We start from the raw sequence: 14,375 nt of genomic DNA, 5'->3' as shown, positions 1-14,375 counted from the left end.
ATCCAACCTGGCCTTGAACACGTCCAGGCATGTGGCATCCACAGCTTCTCTGGGCAACCTGTTCCAGTGTCTCATCACCCTCAGAGTAAGGAATTTCTTCCTAATATCTAATATAATTTTACCCTTTATCAGTTTAAAAACATTACCCCTTGTCCTATCTCTACACTCCCTGATAAAGAGTTCCTCCTCATCTTTTTATCTTAGGTCTCCTTAAAGTACCGTAAGGCCACAACAAAGTCTTCCCAAGGCCTTTTTCTCCTCCAGGCTGAACAACCCCATCTCTCTCAGCCTGCACTCATAGGAGAGCTGCTCCAGTCCCTGATCATCTTTCTGGCCCTCTTCTGGATCCACTCAAGCAGTTCAATATCCTTCTTATTTTGAGGGCCCTCACCTGAGCACAATACTCCAGATGGGGTCTCATGAGAACAGAATGGGAAGATCACCCCCCTTAACCTGCTGGCCACACTTCTTCTGATTCATCCAAAGATACAGTTGTCTTTCTGGGCTGTGAGCACACACTGTAGGCTCATATTCAGTTTTTCATGCACCAGGACTGCTAGGTCCTTCTCCACAGGGCTGCTTCCAATCAACTCATCACCCAGCCTGTATCCCTATTTGGGATTGACCCAGGTGCAAGACTTTGCACTTGGCCCTGTTGAACTTCATGAGGCTCCTGCTGGCCCAACTCTTCATATTAATACATAGCAAATTAAATGTCTATAAATGCTTTTGATATGCTTGAAATAAAATACTTAATATGATCTTTGGACGTTCACAGAACTTAAGCTTCTGTGAACAGAAGGCTTGTACTCTGCCTTGAGCAAGATTTAGCATCTACCTTTAAAAGTAGCTTGGAAGATGCAGCTAAGTCTCTATACCTTTCCTTACTACTTTTGCACATGCTGGCATAGAAGCCAGCTGGTTGTACAGAAACTTGGATTAATTTAAAGTGTAAGAAATGGAGCTTAACACAAATGCAGGTAGGACTGAAGTTACTTCTTAACCACGTGTGTGTGGAGGTGTAAGAAAGGTGGCTGTAAATCAGAGAAGGTATTAACTGAATCCTGAGGTCACAGGGGAAAAAACCTGTATACATACTGCAGAAGTCTATCGTTGAAGTAAGGTATAATGAGAAACGGATAAAAGATGGAAAATTATATGGGACTCTGCTGAAAACATTCCAAGCTGCCAACCCTAATTAGTGTTTGTGAAATCCCTGACTGTTGCCATGGCAATAAATGTGATACTACAAATGCAGCATTCCGACTTCTTCACAGGCTCAAGCAAAGTTGGAAAGGAGCAAATCCCTGTGTAAACATCAATATCGTCAATTAATTAGGAAACACAGCAAGATAAATAATAAGACCCCATGAAAGGTAAAATAATTTGTTTTCTGTCTACTATATTTGAAAGTTTCCCCAGTATCAAGCATGCCTGTAATTCACTTTCATTCTTCTGTTAAGTTTTATCACAGACCACAGTGGATTTTATCATGGAGAGAGTTTTTTAATGTATTACTTAGCAGGTTAAAGACTGTGGGTTATTTGAGCTATTTCAGCTACCTAAACACATTTCTTTCTTTAAATGTCACTTCGCTTGTTTATTTATTTATTTGAGATAAAATTCCCCCTAACCAAGCCCAGAGTTCTCTGTTCTTTTAAGAAAAATTGATAATCTAAAATGAAGCAGATCAACTCGAGTGCGATCACACGGCGTGTGCAGGACAGCCAGGGGATCAGGCACAGCCAGCATGGGTTTATGAAAGGCAGGTCCTGCTTGAACAACCTGATCTCCTCCTCTGGCAAGGTTACTCACTCAGTGGATGATCAGGGAAAGGCCAACATGGATGTTGTCTACCTAGCCTTTGACACCCATAGAACTCTTCTGGAGAAACTGGCTTCCCATGTCTTGGATGGGTGTACTCTTAGCTGGGTAAAAAGCTGGCTGGGTGGCCAGGCCCAGAGAGCAGTGGTGAATGGAGTTACATCCAGTTGGCAGCAAGTCACAAGGGGTGTTCCCCAGGGCTCGATGTTGGACCAGTCCTCTTCAATATCTTCATCAACAACCTGCTCAAGAGGACCGAGTGTGTCCTCAGCAAGTTCAGAGACTCTCACCAAATTGTGTGGGAGTGTTGACCTGCTGGAGGGCAGGAAGGCTCTGCAGAGGGACCTGGACAGGCTGGATCAGTGGCTGAGTCCAGTTGTGAGGTTCAACAAGCTGAAGTGCGAGGTCCCGCACTTTGGCCACAACAACCCCATGCAGCGCTATGGGCTGGGAACAGCGGGGCTGGAAAGCTGCCTAGTGGAAAAGGACCTGGAGGTGCTGGTTGACAGCTGGCTGAACATGAGCCAGCAGTGTGCCCAGGTGGCCAAGAAGGCCAATGGCATCCTGGCCTGCATCAGAAACAGTGTGTCCAGCAGGACCAGGGCGGTGATTGTCTCCCTGCACTCAGCACTGGTGAGGTCACACCTCACATCCTGTGTTCAGTTTTGGGCCCCTCATGACAAGAAAGACACTGAGTTGCTGTAGCATGTCCAGAGAAGGACAATGGAGCTGGCGAATGGTTTAGAGTGAAAGTCCCATGAAGATCGGCTGAAGGAGCTGGGATTGTTTAGCCTGGAGAAAAGGAGGCTCGGGGGGAACTTATTGCTCTCTTCAACTACCTGAAAGGAGGTTATAGACAGGGGTGGTGTTGGTCTCTTCTTCCAGGTAACAAACGATAGGACAAGAGGAAATGGCCTCAAGTCGCACCAGTTTAGATCAGTTATTAGGAAAAATTTATTCACTGAAAAGGTTGTCAAACATTTGAACAGGCTGTCCAGAGAAGTGGTGGAGTCACCGTCCCTGGGGGCGTTTAAAAGATGTGTAGATGGCACCTGGGGACATGGTTTAGTAGTGGACTTGGCAGTGCTGGATTAACAGTCAGACTGACTGATCTCAAAGGTCTTTTACAACCTAAGTGATTCAATGATTCTGTGAAAATATCAAGCAATGTGAAAAAAATGCCTTTTTCCCCCCTCACGGTCTTGTCTCTTGCATGACTTCAGAATCTTGCACTACTTGAGTAGTTTCATTATACACACATAAGTATCTTGCCATATACAGAACACCTATTTACAGCTGAGTCATGGTTTTACCCCAGCTGGCAACTCAGCCCCACACAGCCATGCATTCACTTCCTGCTGCTGTGGTGGGAGAGAGAATCAGAAGAGCAGAAGGGAGAGAACTTGTGAGTTGAGACAAAGGAAGGTTAGCAAGGAAAGCAAAAGCCATGCACAGAAGCAAAGCAAAACCAGAAATTCATTCACCACTTCCCATGGGCAGGCAGGTGTTCAGCCATCCCCAGGAAAGTAGGGCTCCATCACATCTAAGGATAACTTGGGAAGACAAAGGCCATCACTCTGAATGTCCCCACCTTTCTTCTTTTTCCCTCAGCTTTTATTGCTGAGCATGATTTCATATGGCATGGAAAATCCCTTGGGTCATTTAGAGTCAAGTGCCTTGGCTGTGTCCCCTCCCAACTTCTTGTGCATCCCCAGCTTCCCTTCTGGCAGGGTGGGGTGAGGACCAAAGAAAACCTTGGCTCAGTGTAAGCACTGCTCAGCAGTAATGAAAACATCCCTGTACTACCAACACTGTTTCCAGCACAAATCTAAAACTCAATCCCATACTAGCTACTGTGAAGAAAATTAACTCTACTGCAGCCAAAAGCAGCACAAGCTGGAATCCCACCCTCCTCTTTAAAGAAAATCCTTGAGTTTGTGGGTTTAGGTCAGAATCTTGATCTCATTTGACATTCGCAGTCATGTCACAATTTCAAGTATTCGAACTTCTTCTGTAATCAAATGCAGCCAGAACATTCAATATTATAAATATAAACGTAAGAGTGTCTGATTAAAAAAGAAAATAGAAAAAAAATTGCTATAAATGTTTCCATATGGTAAACAAGATTCTTTTACTTTTATTTGACAAATTACTGCAGTGGTAATTCTCACAAACATAGGTCTGGAATACAATTCTCAAATATGTATTTGCTCCTAAGAATTTGATTGATACCCCATTTATTCAATTACTACAGCAGTAGTTTGGCATTTTTGAAAGTTAATCTTTTTTGTCCATTAGTAATTATTGTTTAATCCATATCTTGCAATATTCCTAATGGTTGGTTTCATTAATTTAATAAGGAACAGCTAAATATTTGTTTTCTAAATACTATCTAGTTTGTATCACAAAACATGTGATTAACCATGATTTTGAATAGTCTCATGAGTGACTTTTATAAGCAGGGTAAACAAGGTCGGTTTGAATACCCAGGTTATTTTGAATTTTTCAGTGCTTTTATAACATTTACATATAATTCAATACAGTGGCAGCATAATGGAAAGAAAAGGAAAACAAAATAAGAGCATTCACTGGACACCAGCTCAGCAAACAGAAGGTTTTATTCCCAACTCTGTGACTGAGATGCTGCATGTCCTTGGGCATGGCATTCTCCTCTTTCTTTTTATTTTGTCTGTTTGGGCTGAAGCTTCTCCTGGGTGGGTACTGGAGGTGCTAATTAGGGCAGCTAGCAAAAAGGGGTCCTGATCTCTGCTGTGGCCTCTAGGTGTTGCTGTAATACAAATAATTAATCAAAAGACATGTTTCATAGAGAGAGTTGCCAAATTTTCCCTGAACCATGCTTAATTTTATACAGTTAAACCACTTTCTCTCCTTCCTCAGCATAATTGAAATTTTAGATTTGAATATTGGACAAATGAACTTGAAAGTGAAAAGTAAAAGTAGGGAAGCTCTAGAGAGAGCTTTGACTCACCTCTAGTCACAGTTTCTCATTTTTGGGTGCCTTGGTGCCAGTCTCTTATTCAAGGAAGGTCTCTACCAGAGGAACCCGCTATTATATTCCTGAATCAGCTCAACCTTCCACTGCCAGAGTAACCACTGGGCATCACATCCCTTTGCAAGGGCTCTGCCACTGATGTGGTTTAGGAGTATAAGCACACAAGGCACACAGAAAGACCCAAGTGCAGGTGAATTAGATCAGAATGTAGAGTATTCCCATGTGTAAGGACACAACTTAAGGCCCTAAAATAATTACAAATTGAGATAATTGTGAGTTCAGTTAAGGACAAACTTTGTCTTGGAGGGTGAAAACTCAGATCCTGATTCGGCTCCATCTCAATGTCTGCATGTTTTGCTTAACAGGGGACTAGGATGCAAAACACATTTTCATTATCATTGAGAATTTTAAGATCCGTAGTTTGATTTTAAAAATAAGGCATAGGAAAAAAAAAAAAAAAACAAAACAGAAAATAATTTGGAAGAGTTTGCCCGATCTCTTGTTTTGTCATGTTTCCAAGGAAGGAGCTTCCAGTCCTGCAGCTGCCAATCCTGCAGCCTACCAGAGCACATCATTTGATGAAACCCCCTTGCGGAGGCGTGCCGGAGCCATCAGTACTTATGGCGATACCCGGAATAGTGGCAGATGCCTCCCAAAACTGCATTTGTTGAAAACACGTTTGTAGTCAAACAGTTTTGTCTGCTAGGGGATAAGTGAGCCCTCCCGCAAAGCAAAGGCACAGTAAGGTAAGGAACTGGATGCACACTTAAAGAAAAGGATGAGTGATGTCTTCACAGGATTTCCTGACACAAAGGGGCAAAGATGGGATCGGAGCTCTGTCCTCTTTCTAGCCAGACACAGGTGCTATGAGCCCTATAGCCATCCCCTCTCTTCCTTGTGGCCTCATCAGTTGTGAGTTAATTACAATCCCTTTATGTCATGGAGGAGAAATACAGTGAGGGGTGAATTGTGTCTCTGCTCTGGTCCATGTGTAGTTCAACCTCTGGGACAACCATGGTCCAACTCTCAATATCTAATTGAGATTGCATAACCAGATACTGCAGGCATGTATTTATATAAAAGCTATTTTAATCAAAAGACTAGCCATTAAATTGCCAGTGTTCTTAAGCATGCTTCACCAATTTTTCCACTTTTAAGACTCAAGTAGACAATTTTTTTAATGTTTTATAAATGATAAAAAATTCACATCAGATTTTAACAGAATTAAGCATACTTATTCAACACACATGGGGCCTCTGAAAAAATGTTATTCAATTTAATAATTTTAATTTACATTGTATATGTACATGAGCATTTCTTTCAACCCACAGGTTAACACCACAAAAAAAAAAAAAAAAAAAGAAAGAAAAAAAAAGTATTCTGGTTAGCGAAGTGAAGAAACTCTTGAGACACTGTTGTCTGAAATAAAAGCAAGGCACTCTCCCTTAACACCTGATATATTCCTGAATTCTGCCTAGACAAAGGCATGTTCACACTGAGAGAGCTCTAAGAATAGTAGTAGATTTATTCTGCATTAACTCTTCCTCTTACCACTGCGACCTGTCACTGGTTGCACTCTAGGATGAATCAGTGTATTGACGTCGACATGAAGGACGATTCCACAGATGATGGGATTTGGGAGAGTATCACAGCTAAGACTATCTATGGAAGACTGGAGGACACAGACTACGTGAAATCTCACATGGGGCTCTGAACCTGCTACCTCCCACTCACATTCCACTTAATAAATAAACCTTGCTCAACAAAAAAGCAATTTTACTGTACTATGCTGATTTGCCTGAAAATCCTTGCTAAGGGCCCACTTGCAAAAAAGCTCCTGCAAGCCCTCATCTGGCTGGTGCTCAGCACCTGGCAGGATTTGTCCCTAGGTAAAAGTAGTTTCTCAAGGGACCTTGTGTCTTACACAAGGAGACGAAAGCAAACATACTTTCTTCGGATTTTGTGTCTGTATGTTTTTGTATGCGCACATGTGTGTGAGTGTGTGTATATATATATATGTATATATATATTAAGTATATACAAAAGCAAATTCAGTCAAAATATATTTATCTTGCTGGTCAGGCTTGTTACAGCAACCTACAAGAAACATTAGCTTCTCTGATATTTAATTATGCTATTATGTTTGCACATAAGCTTAAAAGTCAATACAAAAAGCAATACTTTTCCAAATATTATCTGCAGGTAAACCAGAAATATTAACTATAGTGATTAGAAGTCTGTTTCCCTATTGACACTACTATAAATCTTGATATAAGAATAATTTTTTCATAAAAGCACATCCAAACATAGTAAGTGATAAAATACCAGATTACTATTTGAAAACCATACAGTGACTCGATATCTGGGTTATCCTTTGCAGCAATTAGGCAATTCATTTGGCATCTGTTTGATTGTATAATTTAATTTCCATATAAACAGCATAGTTTAAAAAAAGACAAAAGCTAGAATGTTTAAAGCTAACAAAAGATACAGTGACATCAGGTTGACATTCAAAAATTTCCTTAGCAAAATGACCAACAAAATTTTGACTTAATACAGTGCATATAAAGTTTTTTAGAACTAAATTTTTAAATATTATTTGAATTTAGCAAAACATGAGCAAGATTTTAATATCAAAGTGCTAAACAGTACTGCCTTAGAAGTCACTGCAAATAAACTGTAAAATAACTCTGCTTGTGATTTGACAGATATTTTATATACAAATGGTTAATAAAAAGACACGCGCACACACACACGCACACAAATATAGTTATATACATATATATATATACACATTATATATATGTATATAGTTCTCCAACTGGTGTATCTGAGTCAGTGTGAACACCCCATTTAGTTATCATGTGTAACAGGGCTCCCATGAGCTGGCAGTCATTGCAATAAATACAGGCAAAGCCATTACAATATACCATGCATACAAACATTTATACAAATAAAGACACTATGCAACAAATTATCTCATATTAATATGGCATCAACAGTATAAACATACAAAAAGGAGTACGAACACGGAATGTTTAAACGCAGCCCACTATATCCTTCCTAGCACTTACATTCATACTATTTTACAAGACTTGCTTGTTCTTGAAAACGATCTTCTGTCTGTTTACTAACTAGTCGCTTATGTTAGGTCTAAAATGGAACTATCCCTGATGCTGACCCTGTATGCTCCAATCACTACTTACTCGGGTTTCCTTAGCTAAGGAACAACTGAGCCACAATTGCTCCCGTGTCTTCCACATACATTTGTCAATAAGTCACGCTACATGGAATCAAGTTCGGAAAACTCTGTCAGGTAAGTTAGTGCATGTAATTTTCTCACTTGATTTCTTCCATTTGTTTTCCTAGTAAAATAAATTAGTTAATAAACGAGACTTAGTAAGACAGCACTTTAAAAAATTGCACTTGAACATGGGAGCTAACAGCCATTGTCATTTTGCTATATTTGATTTGTATGAAATGTTTAATTGAATGTACTTTGCTAAAAAAAGTGAATTTTTGTTTAGATTGTGCTGATGTATGTGCCCTTGATGCAGGAAGTATGCTAAAGGTATCCTCACAAAACACATACTACCCTGGCAAACAACTATTTGCTGTTCTTGTTTTCAAACACAGCTTCTACAATTTTATTCCTCATAGACCATGAGGTGTTAAACAACAGATTTAAAACAGTCATGTTAACCTTTTACTGCTGCTGGGATAGCATTGTCCAAAAGTGCCTTATTAGCCATTTAAAAAACGCAAATCACACAAAAGAAAACAAAGAACACAACCCCAAACCAGTAAGCCAGTAAGTTTCAGGCCTCAGGTTGTAAGGACAAAGCGCCAGAAAAGACCTCATTTTAGACTCGGAGCTGCTTTTCTGTTAAGTGAGGGCAGAAATGTTAGCTGTAAGTCACGATCCATTTGCCTGCTCTGGTGGGCGTTTGCCTCTCAGGAGGGTGGTTTGACTCAGAAGGGTAAGGTGTCCAGAAACAGCCTGTCGACAATGGAAGGGGCTGGCACCAAATCTTCCAGTTTCAGGTAAAAGATGCGCTGCAGTCCCAGTGTGCAGAGAGAACGCAAGTCAGCCAGAACACCCAGTACCTTCTCTGCAGACTCAAGTGGTTGTCCCTTGTTTTGGCAACTGAAAGTTAAGTGATCTTTCAAACTGCTTGTGATCTTGTTGCATAGCTCTTCCACTTTCTTTGGTTCTTTTAATCCATGTCGTTCTGCAAAGCGAGAGGAAAAAAACACATCAGCATCTCTAGCACAAGTGGAGGCAACCCACTTTCTTCGGCATAAGCCAGAACCATACTCTGAAACTCAAAGCAAAAAGTGCTTTGAAAGTGTAAGACTTTTCAAAACAGCTGGGGTTATACAATGTCAGTGAACCTTTCTGCCGTGCAAAATAAGAGAGAGCAAGTTCTTCTCTTTAGCTGCTAAAACAGGCAACGGAGATACTCAGTTATGATTGTAATTTTAGTACAAGGAATCCAAGCATCCTGCATATCTGACATAATTTTTATGATATGAGACAGAATTAATTGGGTGATTTTCCAGCAAAACTATCACAGGAGGTGTTTTGGAGATTTCCGTGCTTCCCCACCAGTTGTGAATGCTCAATAACTATGGCAACCATTATTTATTCAGTGAATTCAAGTGGCGATCGATATCCTTAGCCAGCTCCATCAGTGCCCAGCCTAGAATTCCACCAGGAATTTGCAGACACTCTTATAAGAAACTAAAGGCACCTTACTACCCTTTGTTATTTTGATCAGCTGCTGCTTTTTAGCTTATTCATCTTTAAAAGCTCTAAGATAAAAGAAGCCTGGAAGTTAACTATTTTGCTTTGAGTGAGCAAAAGTGAATGGCTGCTGTGTTATCCATCGCAAAAAAACTCAGCACTCCTAAAATGAAGGGGAGCTGGGGTTTGTTCCCATTCAAATACCTTTTTAAAACACTTCAATGATGTTAAATGCATTCCCAGTTCTTTAAGCACAAATATAATGAATCAGATTTGTGGTTCATTAAAAGCAGGTTCATTGCTTGGGAAAGAATTCTGTGTTGTTTGCTATCAAGGTTTAGTGGACATATTGAAATAGAACAAAAAAAAAAATCAGAACAAAAATCTCAAATTTGAGATGTGTTCATTTGCCTTTGACTTTGAAATTCAAGGTAAGAACTGGCTTCACAGCAAAGTCATAAGAGTTCACACATGAAATAGAACTGTGCCAGATAGGGTAATCTAAGAAAATGCATGTTATATTAATTTAAATCAATTAGACGTATAAAACAATGGCAGCAGTGGATGAGGAGTAAATGTGGCAGTTCTTGTATTTGATGCATTTGAAGTCACCTCCTTCCCTGGCCCTCTCTCCCATCCCTGGCAGCCACCAGCCATATTGTGCCCATTGTTCCCAAGTCTTGTTCCTCTATGCCAGGAGGAGCAAGCAATGGGAATGTTCTCTGCCTGTCCCCTAACGAACAGTGAAAAGAGTAGTTTTCTTTGCTTCTAGAAGCAGGAGTAATGCCTGTGCATGTAAACTCCTTGCTGCCTCCCTTCACCACCTGTTTTGGCTAGGTGCTCTTTACAAACCAATAAAACAGAAAGCATTCAATGAAGGCAGTCATAATATGTAAAGGTCTGATTTTCCACTGATATTCATCCATTTTACACTTTTTTTTTCAACTGTACTTACTTAGGCAGATCTAGCTTCTGAATAATACTGGTCTGGGATCAGAATCAGAGATGTGCAGACATGTACGTCTCTGCCCAGCAGCTACTGTGCTCTATCATTTAAGTACCATCAATCTGCCCTGTTGTTTTACAGCAACACTCGTCCAAACAGTGGCATCTGCTTCAGACATCTTTTTCACCTTGCAGGAATTAAAAACCCTAGGTATTCTAAGTGCCTTGTTTACATTAAAACATGAGAAGTCAATGAATATTTAAAGCCTTTCCAGTAAATGGTGTATAGTGTAATTATGTAAGCCTTAACTATACAGGTCACTGAGAGTAAATACTTAGGCAGATTCTGCCATTAAAAATCTTGACAGATAAATATTTTATACAGGTTGGAAAGGCTGTAGGGCTTTTATTTTTTTTTTTTTTTTACCACTAGCCTACTGAGAGAATCTGCAGGACATTAAATTAATCTCACAGTCTTTGAAGAGTTCCCCTCCTTTAATCTGTTTTGTGTTCTAACCGTGTAAGTAAAGATATTTTTACAGATCTAGGGAGCAGAAATACTAGAATGGATCCCGAACCTGACTATGAATTAGCAGAGCACATTTTTAAACCGCTGCCTCAGTAGGTGTGTACCTTGCTGCTGAGTATGGAAAATTAGCTCTGGCTCTGGAGCATGCAGCAACTTTATTAACTTTTAGAGCCAGAACTAAACAGCCTGTCTTCCACTGACAAGTTCGGAAGGTTTCATGAACAAATCGTGTCTTTGGTGAATAGCCATGATGAAACAGACTGATGCAAAACATGCATGCAAAGATTATTGTGTTAGTAATCTTATCTTACATAACAAAATCATGGAAATTCAGAATTAACAGATACTTTGTCCTTAAGCATGGAAATTCAGAATTAACAGATACTCTGTCCTTGAGCTGCTCTGCACTGCCATAATATTAAAGCAGCCACCGACAAACCAAACTGTCCTCTCTCTCCTGCGTGAGTTGCCATACAATGGCTTTTGCTACTTACAGATCTCTACAAAGGTTGATTTCTCATGACTGGAACTGCCTCAGGGATGGCCAAAGCCATCTATGTGAAAGCCTTTCTGCTGCCATTGCAGTTTCTGGTGTTAGTATCCAACTAGTTTCTGAAAAACATACTTATCTAAGAAATACCTCCTCTCCTTGGTAGACTTGAGGAGTCTTGGTCCTAATTTACTCATAGATTTAAATTTGATAGGGTTCAAATAACACACTTGCTTGCCTTTTCCACATGCCCAGTCCTGTTTGCACAAAGAAAGACCCACACTCTTTCTTACTCAACCTAGAGGGAGCAGCACCAGGCACCTATTTTAAATGTGTGCAGTGGCAGTGAAGAATGTTTTGGGGTTTTTTTTTCACTTTTTTTTCATTTGCTGTCATCCACAGGATGTTCTTATCCACATGGGAATGATAAGACCAAGATTTACCCTCAGAAGGAGAGCTGGTCAAAATGGATAGATTTTCTCTAACTGACTGGGGAGGTGTGTAAATATTATTGTATTCAGACTTTCTTATAATGACAATTAAAGAGGCATATGTAAAGTGAACATAGGATTTCTCAGCCTTGTGTTTTAGGATATCATTGATTTTTGCAAGAAAAATGGTGATTTATGGCAAAGATGACTCATAAAAAGTTTTGCCTCTGTAAAGCTCTGCAAACTTAGCTCATCCCAGCAAATTGAACACAGCAAGGTTTTTATACCTCTCTCCTTTTCCCGGGAAGCTCAATGTGATTCTGTGCTGTCATTATGCTGATCAGCAAAAGCTCGATAGGAAGAAAGCAAAAAAGCAGGAAAATTTATCACCAGCTGTGCTAATTTCTCTTTCCCTAACTTCTGACACGAGGTTGATCGTGGCAGGGTTAGGCAGACTGAGCACTACGTTTGTGGGAAATGCCTCTCAAAAAGTGCAAATACCTCAAAGAGCTTGAGTACCTCAAAGACCCCTGGGCTTTGTGCTTTGTCTCAGGGTGGGTCACTTTTAGCCCTAATTTATTCTGAGGTGTCAATCTGACCAGAAACGCAACTGATTAACTCTGCAGACTTAAAATAGACCTCTTGATTGTCTCGGTTTCAATGTAGTTACATGATTTTCTCTTCCCCCTTCACAATCCTCTTCCCCTTCTACAACTCAAATAAACACAAGGCTCGGTTGCCTACAGCTTTCTGGTTCTCTCGTGCACACACTATTATGCAGGAGGATTGCAACTCGGCACGTCCCAGAGTCTCCTTTCCTGTAGCAATCTGGCCCATATTTATCCTGCCCAACTCTCAGGCACTTCGCAAGGATCCCCAACCTAGATGCACAGACTTCTCAAGCTCCCCCTAACATCAAGGAAAGATAGGCATTTTTAGGTTGTTGCAATTTTAGGTGGATGAATCATCTTCTGGAGGTGCCCTGTATTCTCCATCAGCTCTGCGAGGTGCCTAAAGTCAGGTGAGCTGGGTGACCACACAGAACACCATAGTCTGCTCTCCCCTTTGAGAAAACCACAGTGTAACACAGAGACTGTTGGTTGCTGTAGAAAGAAAGAGTTCTTGCCTCAGTAAAAGGTGGGAGTGAAAAAGGAGGAGTGAGTACTTTGACGCTGACAGTATTTCCCTCAGCTAAGTGGTGGGGGGAAGGCAGACAATGCAATCTGGAGGGGGTTTTTTATAACTAGCTCTCCTACACTCCTCCAGTCTGCCACCTGCTATGTAGACCCAGCACACGAAGCACCCACAGCAGAGGATATCCTGGCAAGAGGACTGAAGGATATTTGTTGCTGAAGAGTAGGTAAGCCCCTCTTCCAGAGGTAGGCTGGACAAATTCGTGTTCAGAAGGAACTGCAGCAGCCAGACTCTTTTTTAGCCAGACTGGACTCATTACTATTTCTTGGTATGACTGATGGTGCTAAAAATTGTGTTTGTAATCTGGAACGGAAAGCCCAACAGCAGGAAGACAAACACAAACTCATAATTAATTGAAACCTCACAATATTCTTCAATGGTCTCGTGCCAGTGTAACAAAGCATTAAGAGTATGAATTAGCCCAATATATACAGTGGTTCTGGGCTGGACTGTAACACACTTAAAATAAAACATATGCTGAAAGGGCTTGGCTGAATGAGGGCTAGAATGCTCTGTACTCAGCAGCATCCCACTGAGAGTGTCAAGTGGGCAAAACAATAATAGTTTGATGTGGATAGAGAAAGGAAGGGGCAGAGAGGAAGAGCGAATTGATGAGAGAGAGAGAGACTGAGAAAAAAAAACAACACTAGCAGTTCTAGAGCAGGCAGAAGTTAGAGTGTGCCCTTGAGATGATCTGCACTGGACTCTCAGTCTATATTTTCACACCATTAGAAAAAAAATGTAAACCGGAGCATTATAAATGGTGATTTGGAAAGTTAAGGAAGCATTTTCAAGTACAGGCTGAGCTAATATCTGGTCATCTTCAACACTAACCAGTCTAGCATGGAGTGGTTGTGCAGGAACACTTATGATCCATAAACACACTAAACTGATAGAAATTGTCCATGTGGAACTAATGACAGAACTTGTCCCAAGATGACCAGCACTTCCTTTTTATGTTGGCACTCTTCTTCAGCTCATTAGATCCTACGTACCAACAGAATAAGTGATCCAAAGAAAAAGAACATGACAGAACTAATTTTCTTGCTTTCATGGGGATGTGGGGGTGAGTGTGAGTCCTAACTACATTCCTCTGGGTGATACTTTGAGTGACACTGATGTGCTCTGGAGGAAGTTGTGTCCTGCCTTTCTTAACCAGCTGAAGGAAGTAAAAAAAGAGAAGAGAGACAGAGAGAGGAAGA

General features: G+C 40.7%; 1 protein-coding gene across 1 annotated transcript in view; it reads right to left on the bottom strand.

Moving 5' to 3' along the window:
• Nucleotides 1–6,099: 6,099 nt before the first annotated feature.
• Nucleotides 6,100–14,375, bottom strand: part of NR4A3 (nuclear receptor subfamily 4 group A member 3) — a 29,422-nt gene continuing 21,146 nt past the window's right edge. Inside the window, exon 8 of the mRNA XM_050311525.1 lies at nucleotides 6,100–9,069. Coding sequence (XP_050167482.1) covers nucleotides 8,810–9,069 — 260 coding nt within the window. The 3' untranslated portion in view covers nucleotides 6,100–8,809. The remainder of the gene's footprint in view (nucleotides 9,070–14,375) is intronic.

Source organism: Myiozetetes cayanensis, unplaced genomic scaffold, assembly GCF_022539395.1.
Source record: "Myiozetetes cayanensis isolate MyiCay16 unplaced genomic scaffold, myiCay2020 scf1, whole genome shotgun sequence".
NCBI lineage: Eukaryota > Metazoa > Chordata > Aves > Passeriformes > Tyrannidae > Myiozetetes > Myiozetetes cayanensis.
This window is presented reverse-complemented; position numbering and strand designations above follow the sequence as displayed.